This window comes from Drosophila miranda (assembly GCF_003369915.1).
Source record: "Drosophila miranda strain MSH22 chromosome Y unlocalized genomic scaffold, D.miranda_PacBio2.1 Contig_Y2_pilon, whole genome shotgun sequence".
Taxonomy (NCBI): domain Eukaryota; kingdom Metazoa; phylum Arthropoda; class Insecta; order Diptera; family Drosophilidae; genus Drosophila; species Drosophila miranda.
The window spans coordinates 7,268,057-7,294,700 of NW_022881614.1; the positions used below are offsets into that span (position 1 = coordinate 7,268,057).

Genomic DNA, 26,644 nt, shown 5'->3' on the forward strand with positions numbered 1-26,644 from the left:
GTTACGCAGCTCCGTTGACTGGTTGTATATTTTGTATTCGCGCGAGTTAGCTGTGCTGTGAGCTGTGACCGCACCGCACCGGTTTGAGTTTTCGAGTCGAGTCTGATTCGATTCCGAGTCGAGTTTTATTTCGTCGCTTCGCATAAGCGGCACCACACTTTAAAACTGTTCCGGCCGCGGAACGCGGTTTTCTTTTTGGTTGAATTCATTTTGCGGCTAAACATTGCTTCGGGGCCTGCTCCACAAGACGTACAGACCCATCGGGATCGAGCCGCCAGAGCAGCTTCTTGTTTTGTTATCAATCTACAACAACAGCAGCAGCAGGAGCAGCAGCAACAGAACAACGACAAAAAACAGAGAAAGAAACTAACAAAAACTAACATTCGTTTGGGGATTGCCCGGCAGTAAAGAGCAAAGCAGAGAAGCCGAACGAGCGCATCCGCCTCTCGAATGCCTTATCAGTAGCACGGATCTAGAACTGCCGTAGGAACACACAGGAGAAGGTCCGACCCCAAACCAGGCCCAGGCCCAGGGCAAGACCCAGACCCAGGGCAAAAACCGACCACTACCACTCAATTTGGATTTGGAGTGCCATTCTCGCGCTGTCTCGTAAATTAATGTCATAAATTAATTTGGAACTCTGCCCGTCGTTGACATTGCAACCGGTGTCGGCATCTCGTTGCCGCTGTCGTCCCAACATCTACATTTCGGGTGCGGTCAGGAACGCGTCCGTTTGGAAGCCATCGTCGTGTCTCCCAATCATCCTACCTGCCGAAAAGTCAAGTGTGAGTGTGTTGTGCGTGCTCGTGTGTGACCCTAATGTTCTTTAAATTACCTTCATGCTGAAAAAAATAGATAAATTAAATAAATAATACCTACAAATATAAAAAGAAACGTATTTAAGGTTTTAAATTCGTCATAGTAGATGCATACTCTTGAAGCAGCCTCCTTGCTGACGACGACGCCAACGGCTTGCTTACTGATATGAATAATATGCAGGCAAGGTTTTCTTAAGTGGTTGAACCTTTGCGTGAACAACACAACGTTCACAGTGTTCTCGACTGCCAAACCGATCGTAAATAAGGCTTTATTTTTTGCCAACAACAATCGCCCACGTCTATGCGACAAGTGTCCAGTGTTCTATCAAGTTCATGTGAATCATAAATACCGTAAATAGCTAAGCGCAGAGGACTACCCAGGACCAACATAGCATCGAAACTTCCTCCGTCGGATAGCCACCAGATAGCAGCGACAGAAGGCGAAAGCAGAAGCAGAAGCCAACGGACTACGAACATACAGTAACAGCAACATACCACGCCAGACAAAAATCATCCTTGGAAATAGACCTCGTGTCATTCCAAAAGAAGCACATGGGCGTCTGCACCGAGGAGCGCCCTGTGATGCATTGGGTAAGTTCTCAGCTCGGACCACGATAAGGACCATTGGACTGCACTGCAGGTTCACTGCGGCTCAACGATAAGCCTGACAAATTTACGAAGCATTCGGTTCCAACTCATCCTAAGTTGCTTTGTAGTATTTACTTCAGTCAGGTCTTGGGAGCGCTGATTAATTTGTAATTTATCGCGATTCGATCCCGGGTTACTAGGAGTTATCAATGCCAGACCCGACTGAAAGCTAGCTGGGCAGACGGCTTCGGAGACAACGGGAAACAGACGACAGCAAAGGCCAAAGCCATAGCCATAGCCACAGCCGTTCTATGGCGATAAGAAACCCCTTGCCTTGTACACATATTTGGTACCTACAGCGAATGATATTGAACACTTTTCATTGCAGCTAATAGTTTGTTCTTTTTGATAACAAAAATATGTACATACGTATATACTTTTGTTGATCTATCTTCTGACCAATTCAAATCTAACTGATAGGGCACAATCTATAATTCACATAGTTTCATCGGTTTTACTATTGATTCCAATCTTGATGGGATGGCAGCTCTTTAATATGATTTTAGTGATGATCTAATTTCCCGTGTTTATGTACACATGCATCTGCAAATTATTTCAATAATCTCAAGTAGAAACAAACAAGTTTTCTCACAAGGACTTATATGGATTAATTAGTATGTTGTAGTTTTACAGCTACATATGTATATCATATGGTGATATGATCTAGGTGGTTTCGCAAATTTGTTAGACAATTAGCATCAAAACTGATGAAGTTGTTTGCATACAGCCGGACTGGATCAAGCTGATCAAGAGAATATATTCATTAAATATACGGTCGGAAATGCTTCAAAGTTGCATGCAACTCGCCAACATCGTAATACCCTCTGCCAAAGAAAAAAAAGAATACAAATATTCCTACTATCTCTAGGATTATGGACCTATTTTTAGAACGACACATAGTCACCTAAAGGATCAGTATCAGTATCAGTATCATGTTGTGACTCATGCTGAATTCTTTGCTGGAGCAAAAATGCTGATGATGGCACTACGAAAATTAAGTTAAATCTGTTGATTTTTACTCCCAGCTTGATGTTTTTTCTTCCGTTTTATATACATAAAATATCTGCACTACCTTCGTGAACTGTCAAATCCTACAAACGTTTGAGAGGACTTACCGGGTTGCCTAGCTCATATCTCGATCCAATAAATCTCAATCATTATTTTGGAAAATTTGTTATCGTTAGAATCGTTAAGATGTGGCTTTCTAAACTTTATTTCTCTTTCAATTGCGAAGATACTTACATCATTTTTGAGGAAACCTTAAAACAATATGATTTCTTAAAGGAAAAATTAGAAAAAATAATATAAAAGTGGATAAAAACATCATATTCCCGCTATGGACAAATAATATACTTATGACTGCAATCTAGATTAGCGACGCCATTTCTGGGGATACCAAATATATCCATACCACAACTATTACAACTATTGCAGGCATAGTTCTAAGATGCAGTATTCATGTTTCGTTATGGATCATCCATTTTAAAAGACAACTTAAAAACTCACTGCATACTCTTCAGATTAGGTTTAAATTGGTCGAATATTTGAAACGTCTCCTTCCATTAAAATCGAAAATTCCTACAGCTCCAATAAAGAAATCAAATCAAATAGCAACTTCCGTCGATCTATGGGATCTCCTGGCTTTCAAAAGAACCAAATTTCCGATTCATTGGCGGATGCTTAATATGGATGGGCAATCGCGAGAGATGGGCAGAGCGATCCTACGGCTGTGTTTCTGGGGGTTCCCCAAAAACGTCATAAACTCTGAGAAAAGTGGATAAAATGTATTTTGAATATAGAATGGAATATATGTACATGTACTTTTATAAACTTCATTGGGAAGGAAATGCTTTCTTCCCAAGAACATATTTAAAATTCCTTTATTTGTGCACCACCTTTAAAATTCAGCTTTCAAATGTATGTTTTTGATCACCGAATACTCTAATTAGAATATGAGTTTGGCTCAAGGTTTGTGCAGAGTAAGAAATCGGCCTCAAAGAAAACGATTCTTAATAAGAAATATTGTAAGAATGCAGGATTCGGATACATCAAAAAAAGCTGTTATTGCCACCTGTAATATAAAAAAGCATCTTCCCAAAAGGATCATTGGATTTTTGTTACGTGCAACGGAGTATTGCACATCTGTTAAACTATATAGTAAGGCCATGCCAGGGATAGTTGTATCAGTACATATATTTTGTTACGTAATTATTACGAGCCCGATTGGCAAAAAATCGAGCCAAAATGGCAATCCGAATCGAGCACAGTGCATGTGAGTTTTGGCATGGGCATCGTTTTCCCCTAAAGGTAACAACGTGTTCCTAAGCAATGCACAGCAAAATGTTTGTAAATTTCTAAAGAAAAACAAATATCTAGAGGGAAACGCGTTGAGGAAAAATGTGATTCGTATATGCTGCAAGGAAACCTGTCATCCTTCTAGCTCTCACTGCGGCGACACCAACAGAGAGAGAGGCAAAGAGGGAGAGAGAGGGGCAGTGAAAGAGGGGCGTACGGTCGCATCTATTTTCAACTAATTAATCAAAAATAAGTAAACTGGAGCATCGATGAGTCGTGGCGGGTCTAGGCGAGGCGATAAGAGGTGCGATGGGGCGGGACGTGGACGTGGACGTGAGCACAACAGAGTTGCCTGTATGAAATCTTTTGCTTGGCAGAGTGCGACACGATGTCTGATGTCTGGCCTCCGCTCGCGTTCGGTTCTTGAGAAATGTTGTACGAGTATGTTATTCAATGAAAGCACTGCCATCTCACTTGGTTGTCCTCAACGTTAGCTCGGGGACGGGGTGGGAAGAGATGGAATGGGATGGGATGGGAGCTGACTTGGGTTTCCCTCACATGTTAGGGACTCCCAAATGTGCCGCAACGTTTTCTGCGAATAAAGCGGAGAGTCTTTCTTTTTAATTGAAACGATCTTTGGTTTTGCCTTTGCCTTTGGCTTTGCCGTAATTCCCATTGAAAATTAAATGCTTCATTTATAAGCCAGCACATCCTTTAATAATTATTTAGTATTTTCTCCACTGTGCAGCAAAACCATTAACATGTGCATAAATGTGTGTTTATTTTCCTGCAAATTACAGCAGCAGAGCGCAAGATTTCTTGGGCCCGGCGCAAGAGAGAAACATCCAACACCACCTGTAGCACATCAGGGGAGCAATCAATGTGGCAGTGCTGCAGGTGCAAATAACAATCACCCATTGTTTCGCACATGCTCCACATCCTCGTGTCCAGAAATTTGTGATCACAGTACAAAGCCATTCGGCAATGCATACGGCACCGAGTCATTTAGAAGGTAAGTCCCATTCAGCCATATCCAATCCGTCCAATCGAAGTCATTGTAAGCCTCTTTGCCAGCTATGAAACCGCCGATCGTGCCACCTTCGAGGACTCCACGGCCAAGTTCTCGATTAGTCGCAGTCGCACGGACTGCACTGAGGTCAGCGACGAGACCACATCGGGCATTTCATTCAAAACGGAACCATTCGGACCACCCAGCAGTCCGGATTCCACGAACGATAGCAAAAACACGCGCAATCTCGATGATTGTGCAGGCTGTGGGCGGCAAATACAGGTAAGATAATGGTGCTCTAATCTACTAGCTATCAATCAAGCCTCGTTAAGGCCTAGTACTCTTTTCGTGGCCACCAATCAAAAGATAGTTCATAGATGCATTTATAGGGATCCGACATTTAATGAATTTCTTAAATAATAACAGAGACAGATCAATTTAAAATGCCTATCTGTCAATTATTGCACAGTTAATGAAGAAAGCTAGTCGCTATGACTATGTCCGTCTGTATTTTCATATACATAGGAACCTAGAACTTGGAAACTGTAAAATCATTATGAAAAATCGTTCAAATTCTAAAGCAATTATACGAGTAAATGTAGAAATCTTCTAAATAAAAGCAAAGTGGTTTTAGAGATACGGATCATTTCAGACAAACTGCACCATAAATATCTATTTATAAATACCTATTTATGTTTATAATTTATACCCCCCCTGTAAAACACTAAAATAATGCATCATTTTATTCGAAATATGTCATTTATGGAATGTGCCCTCACCTTTCTCCGCAGGATCGTTTCTACCTCTCCGCTGTGGAAAAACGCTGGCACGCCAGCTGCTTGCAGTGCTACGCCTGTCGGCAGCCGCTGGAACGGGAATCCTCATGTTACTCACGTGATGGCAACATTTATTGCAAAAACGATTATTATAGGTAAGTCCGTGGGCCAAAGCCAAAGCCGTTCAGTCCATTCAGAGAAGTACTGGCTGGGCACAATTACCACGGGAGAAGCAGAAGCTCCTGGGAATCGAGTGGCGGGCTGGGCTGTGCTGGGGCTAGGGCAGGGGTCTGATGAATCAGATAAAGCCTCGACTGCATGCCAAGACATTGACTAGAAAATGATTTCCAAACACGCGAATGAAATATTTATGCATGCAGCTTTTCCGAAAGCCGCCAAGCCCGTCATTGTTTTGCTCCACTGTGCGAAGGCTGAGCGAGTGCCAACGCGAACGCGAAAGCGAATACGAATGCGAGAAGAAGCAGACCGCATCGGAGATCCGATACCAGCGGATCGGGCGGCTCCGCTCCTCCGCCTGACCAGGCTGGATGGGCCTGCGTGTGTTCTGCTGCTTGCATTCCGCCGCATTCTCAAGAACGCTCGCTCACCTCGCTGCGGCGCACGCTAGCCTTAGACCAAGACCACGATGAAGACGAAGACGTCGACGTGGACGTGGATCGAGGCGGATTGGGTTGACAATCTTCGCTTGGGTGGGTTCCGGTGACGCCCCCTTCGCACTGCCTAAAAAAGGAAGCTGCAATGGTGCTATTTCACGCGCCGCAACCATCACGCGAGAACGGTTCATGTGCATCAACAAAATGAAACAGAAACAGGTTATAATTATTCCAAAATTCAACCTGCACTTGCATATCATACTCAGTACGAGTTTACAAAAGATTCTTCAACTGTGTGGCGGATGGAGAGGGACAGAAGGCCTCGCAACACCTGCTTGCCACAGCGTAAATCAAAAAGTTTATCATTCACGCCGCGCGGAGATGAGCAGCGAAAATGTTCAACTTTGCCTTCTTCCCAGGCGCAAACATAAATCCAATGCAAGTCACGCTCGTCACTCGTATTTCCTCTCAAATGATTCTTGTGACATTTATTACCGCTCCATATTTCAAAATACCCAGCATCGTAGTCGGATTGGGAGTCGCAGGCGGAGCCAGTGTCAGTGTCACTCAGTTGGCAAGTGCGGCTGGTCCCTACGGCAACGCCATCGATGGTGCGGGGTCTGGGTCTGGTTCTGGGTCTGGGTCTGGATCTGGATCGGGGGTCTGGTCTGCTGTAGCTCTGCTCATGTCCGGGTATTCGGATCTGTGTCGGTGTCGGTGTCGGTATTGGTGTGTTTGTGACTGTGTCAGTGTCTGTGGCTGATCCGCCCATTGCAATCAGCGCAACGGAGCCGCCGCGCTCCGCTGGCACGCACACAGGCACGGCACTCTAGCACACAAACCGATGCGGGTCGGATCTGTCAGCTTGTGTTCCGTGAATGCCGGCAGTGGGAGGATAAGGATGCGCTTGGCGGTCGCCATTTCATGTCGTACACAATCCATTCCGCCGTAATGTTTCATTTCGTTTCATTCCGGCGGCTTTTGCCGCCACTGCCGATGCCACAAACTGCCGTCGCTTCTGCTTCTGCTGCTGCTGCTGCTGCTAGTCATTATCAATCAAATCGAATACCGCGCTCGCAGCCCCTCCTCTGCAATCTACAAGCGCACACTCGCTCTTGATTTATACTGCAGATGTCAAATATGACAACGGTGGCTCCCGGATGGAGGGGACGAGTGGCGGGGAAGGGCGACAGAAGCGAATTTATGCCCTATGCACCGTTAACTCTACGTAAATCTTGTGGGTATTTGAGTTTCGGGTCGCGAGCCTGTCGGGTGAGTCGGGCGTGTCGGGCTGTGAATCGAAACTCTAACAAAAAAGAGATCCGGCGCATCCAATGAAATAAATTCATTTTTGGTCGCAATGAAAAATGAGATGAGAGCAAATAAAATATCCGCTACAAGTGGACGTGTGTGCTTCCAACCTTTCAAAACGATATATATATGTATATCGTGATATATATATATATCAATTGACTTGTAACAAGCTGTTTACCTCATCGATGTGCCTCCTGTGAATGGTTTTTAATTAGAGATGATGGGCTTTGGCCTTTGAAAACGACTTACAAGTCATTTCCATAAGGTTTATTTCCTTGCGAATTATCTTAGTCTTCCAGTGAATTTCCCGCCCCCATCCCCAGGCTGTTTGTTGCGGTGCCAATTTTCGGAAAGCCCCTGGTGTGGACTTACAAAAATATCCGATAAGCCCGAAACATATGTTAACCCAGCTACTGGTTACTTAGAGTCGTTCGACGACTGCGCTAGATCATAGCATGGGGATACTCGTGCATATAAAAGACATATATACACACGAGGAACTAATGTTTTTGTATCTCACTAATCTCGTCATCAAAACACATGTTTACCACTGGTTCCGCCTCCTCGGCCAGCACTCCAACTGCCGAACTGGCGCACTGCCGGCACTAGGATGGGATTCTTCTGACTGGGCCTGAGAGCCGTTCATAATTCTGTTGCTTATGTTTTAAGCTCTCAAGCAAAGAAAATAATTGGATTGTTGTGGATTTGGCTTGGCAATTCTCGTTTTTCCGCCAGTCGGTAGAAGCGGGACGAAGGAGTGCAAAGTGTATGCTGTCACCTCATTTCTGCATATTTCTTATCCCTGGCTGTGGCTGCTGCTGCTGCTGCTGCTGTGACTGTCTATCGTGATAATGTTGTGCTGATGGTACAACGGATAAGACCAGGCGAGCCAGCGAGTGGGTATCAGATTTATTTATTTATTTGTATATATATATATTCCTAACGCGACAGTATTTCTACTTTATGTTAATGCGCTAGTCACATGGAGTTCACATAGCTGTGTGCTTTTAAGCAGAATGATTTTCTTATTCTAACATTTTTAGTATGACTAATATTTTTATTATTATGACTAATATTTGTATTATTAATACTAATACTAATTCTAATTTTTTATATTTTTTTTTATTATTATTTTTTATTATTATTATTATTATTATTTTTTTATTTTATTTATTTTTTTTTATGGTTTTATCAAGTGTTTTTCTAATTTCTCCCTAAATTGCGTTGCTCTACTAATATTTTTAATATTGAAAGGTAACTTATTCCATAACCGAATAGCATTTGTTAAAAATTGTTTTCCTGAATTGGCAAGTTTGTACCTTATGGTTACCAGATTCAACGTTCTATTTGATGAAGCAAAGGTTAATTTATCATATAAGTAGCTCGGCTGTCTGGTATAGATTATTCGATGTAGAAAAATAATTGTTCTGTACCCTATCCATGTCTTTAAATCCATTTTGAATATTTGTCTTGCTGAGATTGAGATATGATCGGTTCGTCTCTTGTTATATATGTAGCGGGCAATGTTGTTAAATGTTACTTTTATTTTTTTTTTAGATTTAGCGTCACAATTTCCAAATATTTCAATACCATAGAATAAGCTGGGTGTCAAATATGTCTTAGCTATCATTAGTTTGAGTGTATCTGGTTTCTTAGTAGACTATGTATATGTTCTACCAGTAGCTTTCACTACTTGGTTACTCCAAGAAAGCGTATTGTTAAATGTTAATCCTAAGTTTTCCACATGTTCTACGTAATTAATTTGTTTTCCTTCGATTTCAAGTTTTGGATAGGCCGTCGTGTTTAGTTGCTTCTTGTATGTAGTTACACATTTACATTTATCTGGATTAAGTGCCAGACCATTACGCTTCGCCCAGCTACTCACATTGAACAAATCACTGTTACACACACTTATACACTCATCAATTTTACTCAATGGACGACTAACATACATTTGGACGTCATCCGCATACATATGACTTTTACAATTTAACAGGACGTCTGGCAGGTCATTCACATATAATGAGAACAAAAGCGGCCCAAGTACTGAACTTTGAGGCACACCAAGTGTAGTGCTCATCATTGAAGAAATTCTACTTCCACTTACTACTACCTGTCTTCTATCCGTTAAATACGATTTTAATAGCTTTATAGATACCTTACTAAAATTGAACGAGGGGGAACGTTGTGAGTTGCTGCGGACACCGCAACTCTACAGTTATACCCGATACTAAGTCAGTATAGCTCTCCTCCGGCAGACGCCGCTAATATTAAACGACACGACAAAGAGTGCGTGCGAGAGAGACAGAAAATCAGTCTGAGCGTGACGTCGGGCGCTGCGTAGACAGTGCAAATTGATTTGTTCTATAAAAATGATCTGATCTGATCCAGATTCAGCAACCTGATAGATATGATCATTATTTATGATTCTGCGTTTTAGTTTTCTCGTATCTTCAAAATTGTGGATGCCACAGATTTTCGTCCTTTGGGGGGGCGGAAGGGGGTTAGTCGAAATTTTGAGATATACGTTTTATAGTGAGATCTAACAGGAGTGCGGATACCAAATTTGGTTACTCTAGCCTTAATAGTCTCTGAGATTTGTGAATATCCCTAGATTTTCGTCCTTTGCGGGGGCGGAAGGGGGTATGGCGAAATTTTGAAACAAACTCGTCTCGGTCCGATATATTAGGAGTGTGGACACCAAATTTGGTTGCTCTAGCTTTTGTAGTCTCTGAGATCTAGGCGCTAATGTTTTACTCTAAGCAAAGCCGCCTATGCTACGTGTGTGTTAGAGAGAGACAGGGCGAGAAAAAATGAAATTGTTTTCTTGATGCTAGCTATAATAATAATACGATCTGGTTCAGATTTTGCAGTCTAGAAGATATAGTCATCCTCTACGATTCTGCGTTTTTGGTTTTATCGTATCCTTAAAAATGTGGATGCAGTGACATATCACAGAAGTCTGTATCCGAAACATCGTTGCTCTAGCTCTTATAGTCTTTGAGCACTATGCGCTGAAGGGTACGGACAGACGGACGGACGGACAGGGCTCAATCGACTCGGCTATTGATTCTGATCAAGAATATATATACTTTATAGGGTCGGAAACGATTCCTTCTGGACGTTGCACACATCCACTTTTACCACAAATCTAATATACCCCAATACTCATTTTGAGTATCGGGTATAAAAAGTTAACTAATTTACTTAATAAGATTTCGTGGTTAACCGTGTCAAATGCTTTACTGAAGTCAAGTAGTACTAATAGCGTCGCATTTCCTTCATCTTGTGTTAACCTAATGTCTTCCGTTATATTTACTATTGCCGTAGTACAGCTTCTTTGTCCTCTGTAACCTGACTGTTTGTCACTTTGCATTGTTATCTAGGAAAGTTCGAATTTGTTGTGACATTAATTGTTCAAGAACTTTTGACAAAAACGATAGAATTGATATAGGTCTAGGGACCGGGGCTATTTTCGCAAGCTTCAATGTACTTGGAAATATTGATTTTGTTAAGACAGTATTGCAAATATAAGTCACATGTGGTAATATTTTCGGAAGTAAGATTTTTAGAAATTTTGGATGTATTTCATCCAGTCCGATTGCATTTGACTTAATTTTAAGCACAGATTCAAGGACATCACACTGACTGGCACAAATGAAGCTAAAGTTATTATCACAGGAACTATTCGGTATATTGTCAAGATAATGATTATATGCTACTTCAGGTACCCCGTTTATCACAAATTTTATATTTAATTCATCTATGTCTACATCAATTTTGGTGTTATTTGCCCTCCCTATTCCCAAGGCTTTGAGCTCCCTCCATGTCCTTCTTGTTAATATTGCACTTTGAAAACTTACAGAATAAAAAGACTTTTTAGCTGTCAGTATTAATAGGTTCGTTTTTTTCCTTAAAGTTTTAAATTCTTGATACTGAACAGACGTTCTGTAGCGTTTCCATTTGTTATATGCTTTGTCCCTTAATTATATATTGTGTGCAATACATTGATTGAACCATGGATTTTTCTTTGGTGCAATCTTTAATTTACGCAGCGGTACGAATTTTTCATAAAGACATGTTATGTGAGCTCGTAGTTGTTCTACTTGAGAATTAACATCATCCATTTTAAATATTATATTCCAGTCATATGTATTGAATTCGTCATTAAGTTTGGTAATTTTTTTTTTTTTTTTTTTGTATTTACTAATTTTAGTAATAAAGGGATCTTTACTTGTTTACGTTTTAAATAAAATTATAAGTTCTTTTTTCCTTTTGTTGGTATTTCGCACACTTCTCATCCATGATCTTGTATCTAATTAGCTAAACTTTATACGTGTAAATCATTACGTTTAAATCTTCACAATTCTATATTCTGTTAATGCCATGTGTATCGGTACCTACGGGCTCTGGTTGTTAGTTCTTCTAGGTTTCTGTATTGGATTGGATGGTGGTTGGTATAGGTAAATGTTGGCTTAGGATACAGTAGGATATACAGTACGCGCGGTGTGTGTGAGTTCTGGGGGAGGCGCATGAGAAATGTTGTGTGTTGCTGTGCTGTTTTATGTTGTGGTATGGTATGGTTTGGTGTGTTTCGTTGAGTGTTGATGTTGTTTTTGTTGTTGTTGTTGCCTATGAATTATTACATACTCATTGCTATCGAACATACATGTATATATATATATATAAATATACATATATCTATGAATCTGACTTGTCGCTAGTTATTCTCTGGTGTTAAATTTGTGTTTGCTTTAAATTAGGGTTGTACACGAGTTAAATATTAATTTCAACAACTGATCTGATCTGAAATAAAAACGAACAGACGACGCTTTAGCTTACAATTACCACCATCTTTTTTGTCTTCTTCATCATTCACCGACGACGAGTACGACGACGACGACGACGGCGACACGACAACATGTTCCTATATCGCCTTAAACAGCCTGAGAGGCTGCGTACGGCGGCTGTGTGGAGCTGTCGTTGCCATACGCTGACCTAGGGCCGGCACCATAGTTGGATGCCCCCTCCTGCTTAACGTAATTGCTATAGTCGTAGTCATAGCCGGAGCCATAGCCACCATAGTCATAACGGAGCCCGACTTTGAGGCCGAGTTGCCGGGTCCAGTGCGCGGCATACCGCCCACAGGTCCAGTGGTTGAAGGACCGCCCGCAGCCCAGGTCTGGGCTCGCGAGGACATGTCCGTGGCGGGGCCCGCCCCAGCTCCTGGTGCTCCAGTTGGTCCAGCCGAATTGGGCGGCATGTTCCACGAGTTCCAGCTGCCACCGCCAGACGGTCCAGAAGGAGCACCCGTCGATGTCGAGTTGTACATATCGTAGCCGCCGTATCCCTGGGTCTGCTGGGGTCCAGCATAGTTCGACCACTGAGGTGGTGGGCCCTGAGGGCCAGGTGGTGCGCCCCAGCCCTGGTACGATCCTGGGCCGCTGTTGCCATAGCCATAGCCCTGCTGCTGCGGCGAGGTGCCCCAGCATATTCAGTGGCGGACCACCCATCTGACCGTTCTGGCCCTGGATCATGTTCATCGGAGCATGATGGGGTCCCCAGTGGCTGCACTCGCTGTTCATCTTGCCATAGGCACCACCAACCGTGCTGTTGTTCGAGTTCTGTCCGCCAGATCCGTCACGAGGCTCGGCCTTCTTGATCTCCACCTGCTTGCCGTTCAGGTTGATGTACCGCTCATTGGTCACATGCTCAACCGACGACTCTTCTTCGAAGGACAGGAATCCGAAACCACGGGATTTCTTCTTCTCCTGATCGTACATGATAACCACTTCGGTCACTTTGCCGTACCGACCAAAAAAGGTACGCAGATCGGTTTCCGTTACGCTCGATGGGAGACCGCCGAGGAACACCTTGTAGCCGCCGCCTTTCTTCGGCTTTTGAAGCGTGCGTGGGTTGCATGGCTTCGGCAGCAATGTCAATGCATGTCAATGCTCTTAAAATTTCGGTACCATATGTCGTCGTCAATCCTTTTACAATTAAAATCATAAGTCAGGAAAAGTAGGTCGTGTCTGGAAAATGTTGGGACAGATAACTGATCATGAAGAACGATTTTTTCTTTATCATTGACAAAACAAAGGTCCAATAATGTACTTGCAGTGTTTGAGAAATGTGTTGGTCTACTATTATTGACTAGATGCAAGCCTAACGATGCCATCGCTGACTCCATATGTCGTTCCTTCAGTATATTGCTGTTCAGATCCCCGATTATAATTACGTCAGTATAGCTTACAGATAGGTCTGAAATTGCATCAATTACTTGTTGGTAGATTTTATTGCGGTGTGGTCGTTACAGACAGCCCAATAGTAATTTAAGAGAACTGTTAATTCTATAAAAAGGTATTCTATTGCACTTTCTGGAGGGTGCTTGCATATTAATTTGGATTTGAGTTTCTTGTTTATGTATACAGCAACACCCCCACCATTTCCTTCCCGATCAGATCGGTATAGATCAAATCCGGTACACAAAATGACATTATCACATAGATGCGGCATGAACCACGTTTCCGAAACGCAAACTACATCAACATTCGATTGTTCAAACATATATCGGAACTCATCAATCTTACCATACAGACTCTGAGCATTTATATGACAAATATTTATGGCATCTTTTTGTTTAGCCAGCGTACGACTCAATATCCTACTATTCGTTGGAAGTCTATTCATATTATGGAAAATTTAAAAGATACTAAACAGCATATTAGCCGCACACGCAATATACACAAATCACTTATAACTATATAAAACGAGGTGGAACGTTGTGAGTTGCTGCGAACACCGCAACTCTACAGTTATACCAGATACTAAGTTAGTATGGCTCTCCTGCGGCAGACGCCGCTAATATTGAACCACACGACAAAGAGTGCGTGCGAGAGAGACAGAAAATCAGTCTGAGCGTGACGTCGGGCGCTGCGTAGCCACTGAAAATTGATTTCTTGCTTTTGGCTACAAAAATGATCCGATCTGATCCAGATTCAGCAATCTGATAGATATGGTCATTATCTATGATTCTGCGTTTTTAGTTTTCTCGAATGTGCAATATTGTGGATGCAACAGATTTTCGTCTTTTCTGGGGGCGGAAGGGGGTGGGGCGAAATTCTGAGATAAACGTTTTATAGTGAGATCTAACAGAAGTGCGGATACCAAGTTTGGTTACTCTAGCCTTAATAGTCTCTGTGATTTGTGGATGCCCCAGATTTTCGTCCTTTGCGGGTGCGGAAGGGGGTGTGGCGAAATTTGGACACGAAACGGTCAAGGTCCGATATCACAGGAGTGTGGATAACAAATTTGGTTGCTCTGGCTCTTATAGGTTCTGAGATCCTTGAACTCATATTTTGCAATTGACAAAACCGACCATGAAACCTGTGTGTTAGAGAGAGACAGAGCGAGAAAGAATGAAATTGTTTTCTTGATTCTGGCTAAAATCATTATACGATCTGGTTCAGATTTTGCACTGTAGAAGATATGGTCATCCTAACCGATTCTGCGTTTTTGGTTTTATCGTATCTTTAAAAATGTGGATGCCACAGATTTTCGTCCTTTGTAGGCGCGGAAGTGGGCGGGGCGAAGTTTTGAAATATTTTTGTAGCAGTGACGTATCACAGAAGTCTGGATCCAAAACATCGTTGCTCTAGCTCTTATAGTCTTTGAGCACTAGGCGCTGAAGGGGACGGACGGACGGACGGACGGACGGACGGACGGACGGACGGACGGACGGACAGAAGGACAGACGGACAGACAGACAGGGCTCAATCGACTCGGCTATTGATGCTGATCAAGAATATATATACTTTATGGGGTCGGAAACGATTCCTTCTGGACGTTACACACATCCACTTTTACCACAAATCTAATATACCCCAATACTCATTTTGAGTATCGGGTATAATAAAACCTTAAACTTCAACATTATATTACTATGGCTAAGGGAAGTTTTACTAACGAAAAAGGTTATTCTGGTCTGTCTCAACTGGCCTGATAACTGCACCTGGATCAACTGCTGCCAGCTCATCCTCGGAAGTATCCCGCAATGTTTGCAGGTCATGCATGTTATCCACTCTAAAAATCTCTCCAGCTGGATGCTTCTTAACATGCACGATCGCCCGACGAGTGAAAACAGCCGATAGTGCTTTTCCTTTTTTCATTTTCATCGCCTCTTTGAAAACAGCCAGATTCTCTTTAGACAGCTGCTCATTAATATAAAACGCAGCCTGCGAGTCGAGTTCCATTAGGTCCAGTGATAGCAGTTTTTTCGATTCCCTGCGATAGTTGCCAACAGCTCGCAACAACGCCGCCTTCTCTCTCACACTCTCTAGTCGCAGGATTATCACTGGATCAACAGCTGTTCCGTGAGTTCTCTGTCGGATCCTAAAGATGTCTTTCACCCTTGGGAGGGGTGTTAGGTTAAGGGCAAAGCACATCTTGTTGAATCGGACCTACAACATTTCACCTTCTTCAAAGGGTATTCCATGAATACGGACATCACACGCAATGTCCGCTTTGGCGCGCTCAACACATTGTGTGCTTAGATCTCTAACTTGCGCACGTATTTCTTGCATACCATGTACCTCATTTTTATACCCGATACTCAAAATGAGTATTGGGGTATATTAGATTTGTGGTAAAAGTGGATGTGTGTAACGTCCAGAAGGAATCGTTTACGACCCCATAAAGTATATATATTCTTGATCAGCATCAATAGCCGAGTTCGATTGAGCCCTGTCTGTCTGTCCGTCCGTCCGTCTGTCCGTCTGTCCGTCCCCTTCAGCGCCTAGTGCTCAAATACTATAAGAGCTAGAGCAACGATGTTTTGGATCCAGACTTCAGTGATATGTCACTGCTACAAAAATATTTCAAAACTTCGCCCCGCCCACTTCCGCCCCCGCAAAGAACGAAAATCTGTGGCATCCACAATTTTAAAGATATGAGAAAACCAAAAACGTAGAATTGTAGAGAATGACCATATCTTTAAGACTGCGGAATCTGAATTGGATCGTATCATTATTATAGCCAGCATCAAGAAAACAATTTCATTTTTTCTCGCCCTGTCTCTCTCTAACACACACGTAGCATAGGCGGCTTTGCTTAGAGTAAAACATTAGCGCCTAGATCTCAGAGACTACAAAAGCTAGAGCAACCAAATTTGGTGTCCACACTCCTAATATATCGGACAGAGACGAGTTTGTTTCAAAATTTCGCCACACCCCCTTCCGCCCCCGCAAAGGACGAAAATCTGGGGATATTCAAAAATCTCAGAGACTATTAAGGCTAGAGTAACCAAATTTGGTATCCGCACTCCTGTTAGATCTTACTATAAAACGTGTATCTCAAAATTTCGCCCCACCCCTTCCGCCCACACAAAGGACGAAAATCTGTTGCATCCACAATATTGCACATTCGAGAAAACTAAAAACGCAGAATCATAGATAATGACCATATCTATCAGATTGCTGAATCTGGATCAGATCAGATCATTTTTATAGCCAATAGGAACAAATCAATTTGCAGTGGCTACGCAGCGCCCGACGTCACGCTCAGACTGATTTTCTGTCTCTCTCGCACGCACTCTTTGTCGTGTCGTTTAATATTAGCGGCGTCTGCCGGAGGAGAGCTATACTGACTTAGTATCGGGTATAACCGTAGAGTTGTGGTGTCCGCAGCAACTCACAACGTTCCCCCTCGTTTAGTTTGATAATTTGCTGCTCCATTTCGTGGATTACCTCACCCGCCTTTTCAAATTGCAGGACACGTTCAGTAAGTTTCTTCACATCTACTGCCATCCAAGAATTTGATTGGTCAAAGCTGTGAACTTTTCCTCTATGGCCTGCAATACACCCTCAGACTTTAACGTATTTGCCGTGATTAGTTCAGCCTGCTTAGCAAACATTCTGTCCAGGGCTTTCTGAATATTTTCTGGTATTTCCTCAGAACTCTTCGAGCCCTTGAGATCAGTTCCAGATTGGGTCGCTTGGTACGGGCAGACCAGGAGGCTTCTTGGGCAGCCATAAACAGTGTTTCGGACCGGGTGTACAGTGTCATAATTTTAATTTTATGTGGCCCGTCGTGGCACCGGGCGCGTTCGGAAGAGCAGGAAAGCAGGAAAGAGACTAGAATTGGCTTCGTTATCACTGAAAGTGTGTGTCAAAAGGCTTTGCTTCAGTGCAATTTCTGTGGCCAGGGAAATGTCTTAATCAGCGACCAGGGATGCGCCCTGCTCCGGCCACCCCACTGGTGACCACAAAAGTAGGCAAGTGGAAGAAAAAGTTTGGCATAAAATGTTTACAGTTTTAAAAGTCAGCGAAGCGCGACCATTTAATTGTGGCCAGTGAGCAAGAGTCTGACTCGAGTACCGAATTTATGGCCCCTCTGAAATCGCGGGTTATGCAATAAAATAATTTCTTCTCTCAGCTCTGCCTGCCAGTCAGTCAGCCAGGCATCTGGAGCTCCAAGCTAGAATCATAGAAAGTATAACGAATATATTAAACGAAAGCGTACCAGGGAAGCCTCAGAAAAAAACCATCTGAGTGATGGAAACTAAAATCTACAAGAAACCAAAAACTCCGGACCAGAACCGGCCTGAAGAAACCAACATTCAAGGGATTGGATTCAATCTCACGTTGGGTTTTTATGTTCTAGTCGCCGCCCCCAACGGTAGGCATCGCTTCAGCCCTGCCCTGCCTCAGTGTCTGTCTGTGGCCTCATCAAAGAGTTAAGCAAAAGTTTAATTTGATGACGGTGGAAAGAGCATGCAACCAGTTCAGACCCACGGAAAAAGCTGAGAAAGAGCGCAGTATTTATTATACCCGATACTCAAAATGAGTATTGGGGTATATTAGATTTGTGATAAAAGTGGATGTGTGTAACGTCCAGAAGGAATCGTTTCCGACCCCATAAAGTATATATATTCTTGATCAGCATCAATAGCCGAGTCGATTGAGCCCTGTCTGTCTGTCCCTCCGTCCGTCTGTCCGTCTGTCCGTCTCCTTCAGCGCCTAGTGCTCAAAGACTATAAGAGCTAGAGCAACGATGTTTTGGATCCAGACTTCTGTGATATGTCACTGCTACAAAAATATTTCAAAACTTCGCCCCGCCCACTTCCGCCCCCACAAAGGACGAAAATCTGTGGCATCCACAATTTTAAAGATATGAGAAAACCAAAAACGTAGAATTGTAGAGAATGACCATATCTTTAAGACTGCGGAATCTGAATTGGATCGTATCATTATTATAGCCAGCATCAAGAAAACAATTTCATTTTTTCTCGCCCTGTCTCTCTCTAACACACACGTAGCATAGGCGGCTTTGCTTAGAGTAAAACATTAGCGCCTAGATCTCAGAGACTACAAAAGCTAGAGCAACCAAATTTGGTATCCACACTCCTAATATATCGGACCGAGACGAGTTTGTTTCAAAATTTCGCCACACCCCCTTCCGCCCCCGCCAAGGACGAAAATCTGGGGATATTCAAAAATCTCAGAGACTATTAAGGCTAGAGTAACCAAATTTGGTATCCGCACTCCTGTTAGATCTTACTATAAAACGTGTATCTCAAAATTTCGCCCCACCCCCTTCCGCCCACACAAAGGACGAAAATCTGTTGCATCCACAATATTGCACATTCGAGAAAACTAAAACAGCAGAATCATAGATAATGACCATATCTATCAGATTGCTGAATCTGGATCAGATCAGATTATTTTTATAGCCAAATAGGAACAAATCAATTTGCAGTGGCTACGCAGCGCCCGACGTCACGCTCAGACTGATTTTCTGTCTCTCTCGCACGCACTCTTTGTCGTGTCGTTTAATATTAGCGGCGTCTGCCGGAGGAGAGCCATACTGACTTAGTATCGGGTATAACCGTAGAGTTGCGGTGTCCGCAGCAACTCACAACGTTCCCCCTCGTTTTTTATGAGCACTTGTCAGCGACCTCATGTAGCGCCACCAAACCACCGTGGGCACACAACCAGTGAAACTGTCCGATCAGAAAAGCCGCAACAAAACAGTAACTGGGGGGGAAAACTTGACAGATATGTAGTTTCATAAAGGTAAATTATTTACTTAATTTTTAAGTGAAATATATTCAGTTTTGGTTTTCAGATTTGTAGTTGGTTGTAGTGTCTCTTGATTAGGATAGCAGCGGTCCGTTCCAGCGTCAGCCGACTAACAATGGGGCGCTAATCTAATCTGCTTGCCTATAAAATTATAGACAGAATCCCATTGAGCATGGGCTTGCGTTTCTTGGAAGCCGGAAAAGTCCTATTAAAGAACGCTTAGAAATGCAAATGTAAATGTTAATGAAACTATTAAGAGCGGCGTTGGAGTTGGGCTAAGTTGTGGTCTTAAAAAGGGGTAGTTGGTGGTCGGCACTGGTAGCGGTATCGGCTTGTGGTCTAAGCGGCAGCCTACCGTACGCACAGTCCAATAGACAGCAATCCAAACTAATTTTCCAGCGAATTTAACACGTAAAAAACAAAAATCATCCACAGAAAACTCGTCGATCGGCTGATACGAGTGGTGTGTAGTCACAACAAAACCAAACCCCAAAATAAAAATAAACGAGGGGGAACGTTGTGAGTTGCTGCGGACACCGCAACTCTACAGTTATACCCGATACTAAGTCAGTATGGCTCTCCTCCGGCAGACGCTGCTAATATTAAACGACACGACAAAGAGTGCGTGCGAGAGAGACAGAAAATCAGTCTGAGCGTGACGTTGGGCGATGCGTAGCCACTGCAAATTGATTTGTTCCTTTTGGCTATCAAAATTATCTGATCTGATCCAGATTCAGCAATCTGATAGATATGGTCATTATCTATGATTCTGCGTTTTTAGTTTTCTCGAATGTGCAATACTGTGGATGCAACAGATTTTCGTCCTTTGTGGGAGCGGAAGTGGCGGAAGGGCGGAAGGGGGTGGGGCGAAATTTTGAGATACACGTTTTATAGTAAGATCTAACAGAAGTGCGGATACCAAATTTGGTTACTCTAGCCTTAATAGTCTCTGAGATTTGTGGATGCCCCAGATTTTCGTCCTTTGCGGGGGCGGAAGGGGGTGTGGCGAAATTTGGACACGAAACGGTCAAGGTCCGATATCACAGGAGTGTGGATACCAAATTTGGTTGCTCTGGCTCTTATAGGTTCTGAGATCCTTGAACTCATATTTTGCAATTGGCAAAACCGACCATGAAACCTGTGTGTTAGAGAGAGACAGAGCGAGAAAGAATGAAATTGTTTTCTTGATTCTGGCTATAATAATTATACGATCTGGTTGAGATCTTACATTCTAAAACATATAGTCATCCTCTACGATTCTGCGTTTTTGGTTTTATCGTATCTTTAAAAATGTGGATGCCACAGATTTTCGCCCTTTGTGGGAGCGGAAGTGGGCGGGGCGAAGTTTTGAAATATTTTTGTAGCAGTTACATATCCCAGAAGTCGGGATCCAAAACATCGTTACTCTAGCTCTTATAGTCTTTGAGCACTAGGCGCTGAAGGGGACAGACAGACGGACGGACGGACGGACGGACAGACGGACAGACGGACAGACAGACATGGCTCAATCGACTCGGCTATTGATGCTGATCAAGAATATATATACTTTATGGGGTCGGAAACGATTCCTTCTGGACGTTACACACATCCACTTTTACCACAAATCTAATATACCCCAATACTCATTTTGAGTATCGGGTATAAAAAATGCAAATACTCGTAATTATTGTATACGTTTAGGCAGACGCCGGACGAGGGCCTAGAATCGAATTATCACCATGGGACGTCATCGTCGGCAAAGCCCAGAGTGAGAGGCAGAGGAAGACACAGGGGGAGAGGCATGGGCAGAGGTAGGAGCTGCTCGTTGCGCTCTCACGAAACCCGGCAGCGAAAATTTTGCGAATTCCGTGAACGGGGAAGGTTGGGTCGGGCTGATGTTGCTCCTGAAGCTGGTGGTGGCGTCTGGGAAATCCGCTGCAGCACAGTTGTTTCTATTGTTGTTGTCATTGATGTTGTTTCGGTATACTCGAACATACACTCGTACACGTGTAATCGGAAGAGCCAGACCCAGCGGGTGGCACTTGAGACTTCATAGCGCAATCCCGATCCCTCTGCGCGTTACAAATGCTCTCACGTTACAAAACGTGGCCAGGGGGACGGGAACGCCCTGCCTGTCCTCGTTTTCAGCCGTATCCCGGCCTTCTCTCAGCGTCTCAGCGTTACACTTCGGTGTGCACAGCGCTCCGCTCTGTAAGCATGAATGGATTTCCGCCCTCCAAACAGAGCCCGCCCGATCCGTCTCTTTAGGGTTTCAGCCCATCCATCGCTATCATGGGGTCGAGTCGTCAGGGCATCGAGTGGCCGCGAGTGGCCCGAGTGCAACGCTGCGCCACTTGGCCACGATTCCATTCAGCTGTTATCATGGCAGCCTCCAGTAGCCCATCTCCTCCCTGCGCGATTTAATCTATTTGCGTAATCAAAGGAAAGACTTGACTTTTTACTGTTTGCTGTGAAACAACATTAAATATGAGCCCCAGCCAGCAAGAGCTATGCTGGTGACGCGGACGTGGCTATCGTGTTGTATCAGCGTTGATGATCAGCAGTTCCCGCACATGCACACATGTCCATACGAGTACGAGGCAGAGCGAAACAAGTGCAGCGTCACCAGGATGCTGAACGAAGCGATGCAATGCGTTGCGATGCGGTTATCTCGGAGATGTAGGACACAGGGCCTTGTCGGGGATTGATGGGCCCCGTGTGGTGGGCCACAGGAGTGTTTTGCCAGAAGCCGAAGCGGAGACAAGTGCATATCCGCATCACAAAGCTTTCGATGCGGTTGTGTTTGAGGTTGGTTGTTAGTTAGTTTTGGGTAGAGATCGCTTTAAAACTGGAACTGGGAACGATAGCGGGACCGGAGCGAAGCGACCATAGTGTTGTCCGCATCCAGAATGTGTGTGAGAGTATCAGATTTCGAGCCCTCGAAATCATAATCATATATTAGGCGTTGTCACTTTGACATTTCGCCTGCTCTTTTACATGGCAATAATCATAATTCATTTTTCTCTCGCTACCCAGCTTTAGGGCGCAGGAGGGCGTGTCAGGACGGTGGAGCCCATGAAATAAAATGCTGTGGAATGAACTCTGCTGAAGCTGACGCTGACGCTGAAGCTGTACGGGTAGTCTGAAACAGTTTTATGAGTTGGTAGCAGGGACTCCGCCGCGCCGCGCCGCGCCGCGTCGTGTCGCCGTCCCCGTAGTCTGCCGTAGCTGCCTGCATCCATGTTTAATATTATTTATGGGGCTCGCGTCTCCCGCAGCAGTACAAGGTACATACATATACGTATGTACATCTGCATACATGTACATACATACATGTGCGGCCTGAAGAACGAATCCGAGTGAAAGATCGGGTGAGAGTCGCCGTCGTCGCGACTCGTGTAGCGACAAGATGTGCGACAAGGCGAAATGACAAAAATCTCGGCGTCACATCCCAAATAATATTCAAGAAAATGAAAACACAGATGGAGAGTGGGAACTGGAACGGGAACGGGAATGGAGACGGGAAAGGGAACAGGATCGGGAACGGGAATGGGAGCGAGGGCCTGTCTTGAAGTACGTTTTACGAGCATATGAGTATGATAAATTTATATGGAATTGTTTTGGTGTCTACATTGGGTGTTTTATTTTTGCGAAGTTGAAACTGAAGTGAAATGCGCCAATTATTTTGATTAATGTCAAAGAAATCGCGTGTCTTGCGCATTTGATGTTGCATTTCCTTTCCCCTCTGCTGCCAGGAAAAAGGCTGCCTGCCACAGTCATCCGTAATGCGGGCTCCGCTCGTCAATTTTGGCACGAAACCAGCAACTCCCCAATGATTATGGTGTTGCTGGTAATCTTTGATCTGTCATTTGCGAAAGTGAAAACAGTAGCCAGGCCACAGATCGAAGCCCAAAAACGAAAACGAAAATGAAGACGAAGACGCAGGCGTACACGATGACGATGTCGATGATGAGTAGGCGTTTGAGTTTGAGTTCGAGTTTGAGGGCCACTCATTGTTGGGACTTGTCCGTGTCCGTGATTACGGGGACAGCAGACAGTAGCCGCAGCTTCCTGCCAAACATATTATTAGTTATGAAATTATAATTCTGTTGGGGAAGCCGACACAAATATACTTAGCATGATTTTTATAAATATCATGCCGAATAATTGTATCGAGTTGCCGAGTCGGGGTGTGCGGAGGAGTACAATATACAATACGTTGGTAACTTTCGTGGTTTTGCCAATTCCCATAGAATATAGAGGATTAATTCTTACAAATATGAATACATTATTTTCTTACAGATTTTTCGGTACTCGCCGTTGCTCCCGCTGTCTGGCTTCCATCAGCTCCAATGAGCTAGTGATGCGCGCACGGAACCTGGTCTTTCATGTGAATTGCTTCTGCTGCACGGTCTGCCACACGCCCCTCACCAAGGGCGACCAGTACGGCATCATCGATGCACTCATATACTGCAGGTAAGCTTCACTTCGCCGCTAGACCGCGTTTCTTTATACGCCAATAACACTTGATTGTCCAACAGAACCCACTACAGCATAGCGAGGGAGGGAGACGCCGCATCGTCCAGCATGAGTGCCACGTATCCATACAGCTCGCAGTTCGGCTCGCCGCACAATGACTCGTCGAGCCCACCCTCGGATCCAAGTCGGAGTATTGTTCCTACGGGCATCTTTGTGCCCACATCACATGTCATCACCGGGTTGCCGCAGCCGGCGCGACAGAAGGGCAGGCCGCGCAAGAGCAAGCCCAAGGACATCGAGGCGTTCACCGCGAATATAGGTATGTTGGCTATGGTAGGCCATAGGTTGTAAATTCCGAACTGTTACGAGGTACGAGTGGGGGCCATAAAAGTAGCAGCATGCAGCGTGCAACATGCCGCCCCGGTCTTTATGGCCACTGGAGCTGGATATTGGCGCCATTGAGGCATTAGCAATGGCAGAAGCAGCTTTTATGGGTCTTCGTCATAAAACTCGGAAGGAGCTGTAAAAGTCTACAAGAGTTTCTGGATTGATTGCAGATCTCAACACAGAATACGTGGACTTTGGCCGAGGATCGCACATGGGCTCCTCGTCGCGCACCAAGCGCATGCGCACCTCGTTCAAGCACCACCAGCTGCGCACAATGAAGTCCTACTTTGCCATCAATCACAATCCCGATGCCAAGGATCTGAAGCAGTTGTCGCAGAAAACGGGTTTACCAAAGAGAGTCCTACAGGTGAGTTGGCGCAGCTCCACCTGATGACAGTTTCACATTTGCAACGCTTCCCATTCCTAGGTCTGGTTTCAAAATGCCCGGGCCAAATGGCGCCGCATGATGATGAAGCAGGATGGCAGTGGCATGCTAGAGAAAGGAGACGGCACCCTGGACCTGGACAGCATCTCGGTTCATAGTCCAACATCGTTTATAATGGGCGGACCCAATAGTACGCCGCCCCACAACATGGACTAACATCTGCTCAGGGAAAATGGGAACGATGCTGCCTTCAACATGGAGCTCGTGGGCCTCCGCCAAAGCTGCCCCTGTCCCTGTCCCTATCCCTCTCCCTGTGCCGGTTCCTTCCGGGAACAAAGCATATTGGTGGACCTGTTGAGTGGCAGTGACAATTAGATCGTGTGGGACCCGAATCGGAAAAGTCCACGCATGCATGCATGGACATACCACATTCAAAACTTCAAATATACTACCCCTAGAGAATGTTGTTAGACAAGCTAGCTAGCTGCCTGCTTAGCTGTTGAAAAGCGTATAACTTATGTATTTTTGTAGTCGCTTCTAACTCGTTGCCAGCACTAAATACTGCTTGACTGGGTTTCAGACGACAGCTCACAGCTCTCAGCCATGACATGACTGCTCCAAGGCTTTCGGTAGTTGGTATTTTTGCGCTGCAGGTCATCCCCGTGTTGTTTCTATTTCTATCGTTCATTTGTAAATATGTACTGAAACCTTATAGCATATGTACTGGCTTAGACACCGGATATTGTTAATATATTAATATTATTTATAGCGTACACTTCATCACATATTTATATAAAATGAAAAATGAATAAATGTATCTATATACATATGCCCACAAATACGCATAATATATATTTATATGTATTTAATATTCATTGCCCAAATTTAAATAGTTAGAGATGAATTTAGTTTAGCGAGAAGCGGTCTATAAAATATAGTGCATATATCGTACCAGTAGAATAACTGTACTAATTGTACTTTACAAGCTTCAAACGCGGTGAAAGTTATGAAAGCAATGACATATAACCGAAGCAAAGTGAGCAACAAGAGATTTGTACTTACAAATAGTTTAACCATAAGTCGTACCATAGAAGCCAAATAAAAATTATTAAAACAATCGAAGATACATATACACTTGTTTAATCTAATCTAATATCTAACACTGGATCACTACTTTGATGGAACATTTTTTGAATGGAAGATCATTTGGCCTAACTACATATATGACCAGATATTTTTTTTTTGTGTGCTAAGGTTTTAAACGATTAAATGGCTATATAAAACCACCGTGACAGGCAAGTACTCATAAAATGTATTTGCTCTTAGTTATGTATGCACCACGTACTTGAAGAGTAATTAAAGTGAGCTTTAGCAAATCGAAATTTTCCAATCAATTCCGACCCACAAAAAATGGAAATATTGGTCCGGACAAGGTGGGAGTCAAACTAGTACGTACATGTATTTTATGTCGCTGACTGCGAGGTTCATTTTTGCAGAATAATTTGATCTTGAATGCTTTTGAATAAGTTATATATTCAGTAATCCATGCTACTGCGTCCGGGCTATGCAGAGTCAATGCTTTTTCTGGTCCACTCATCGATTCGGTGCTACAATAGGCTCAAGGATAAAGGTAATAAAGCTGATCATCTTGTATTGAACAATTGGAATACCCATCTTTATCCTTATCTATGGGCTCAAAATCCAACAGACATTTTTAAACTAGAGATTAAATCACAGCAATGAGAATACAATTTGTTACCATTTGTGAAAAATAATTTATTACAAAACATTATAACTTAATTGAGAGTGAGATTGAGAGTGCTTTCTTACTTGCAGCTTCACTTCACAACTTCAACACTAGAA

At 43.7% G+C, this 26,644-nt stretch overlaps 1 protein-coding gene and 1 pseudogene across 1 annotated transcript; one reads left to right on the top strand and one right to left on the bottom strand.

Annotated features, from left to right (window-relative positions):
* LOC108159775 (protein apterous) lies at nt 1-25,915 on the top strand. The gene is made up of 8 exons (XM_017293334.2): nt 1-1,409; nt 4,562-4,773; nt 4,836-5,052; nt 5,562-5,701; nt 23,833-24,006; nt 24,072-24,328; nt 24,567-24,763; nt 24,824-25,915. The coding sequence occupies exons 1-8, from the start codon at nt 1,371-1,373 to the stop codon at nt 24,995-24,997; spliced, it is 1,410 nt and encodes a 469-aa protein (XP_017148823.2). The 5' UTR covers nt 1-1,370; the 3' UTR covers nt 24,998-25,915.
* LOC117192831 lies at nt 11,709-13,410 on the bottom strand (annotated as a pseudogene).
* Nucleotides 25,916-26,644: the final 729 nt, after the last annotated feature.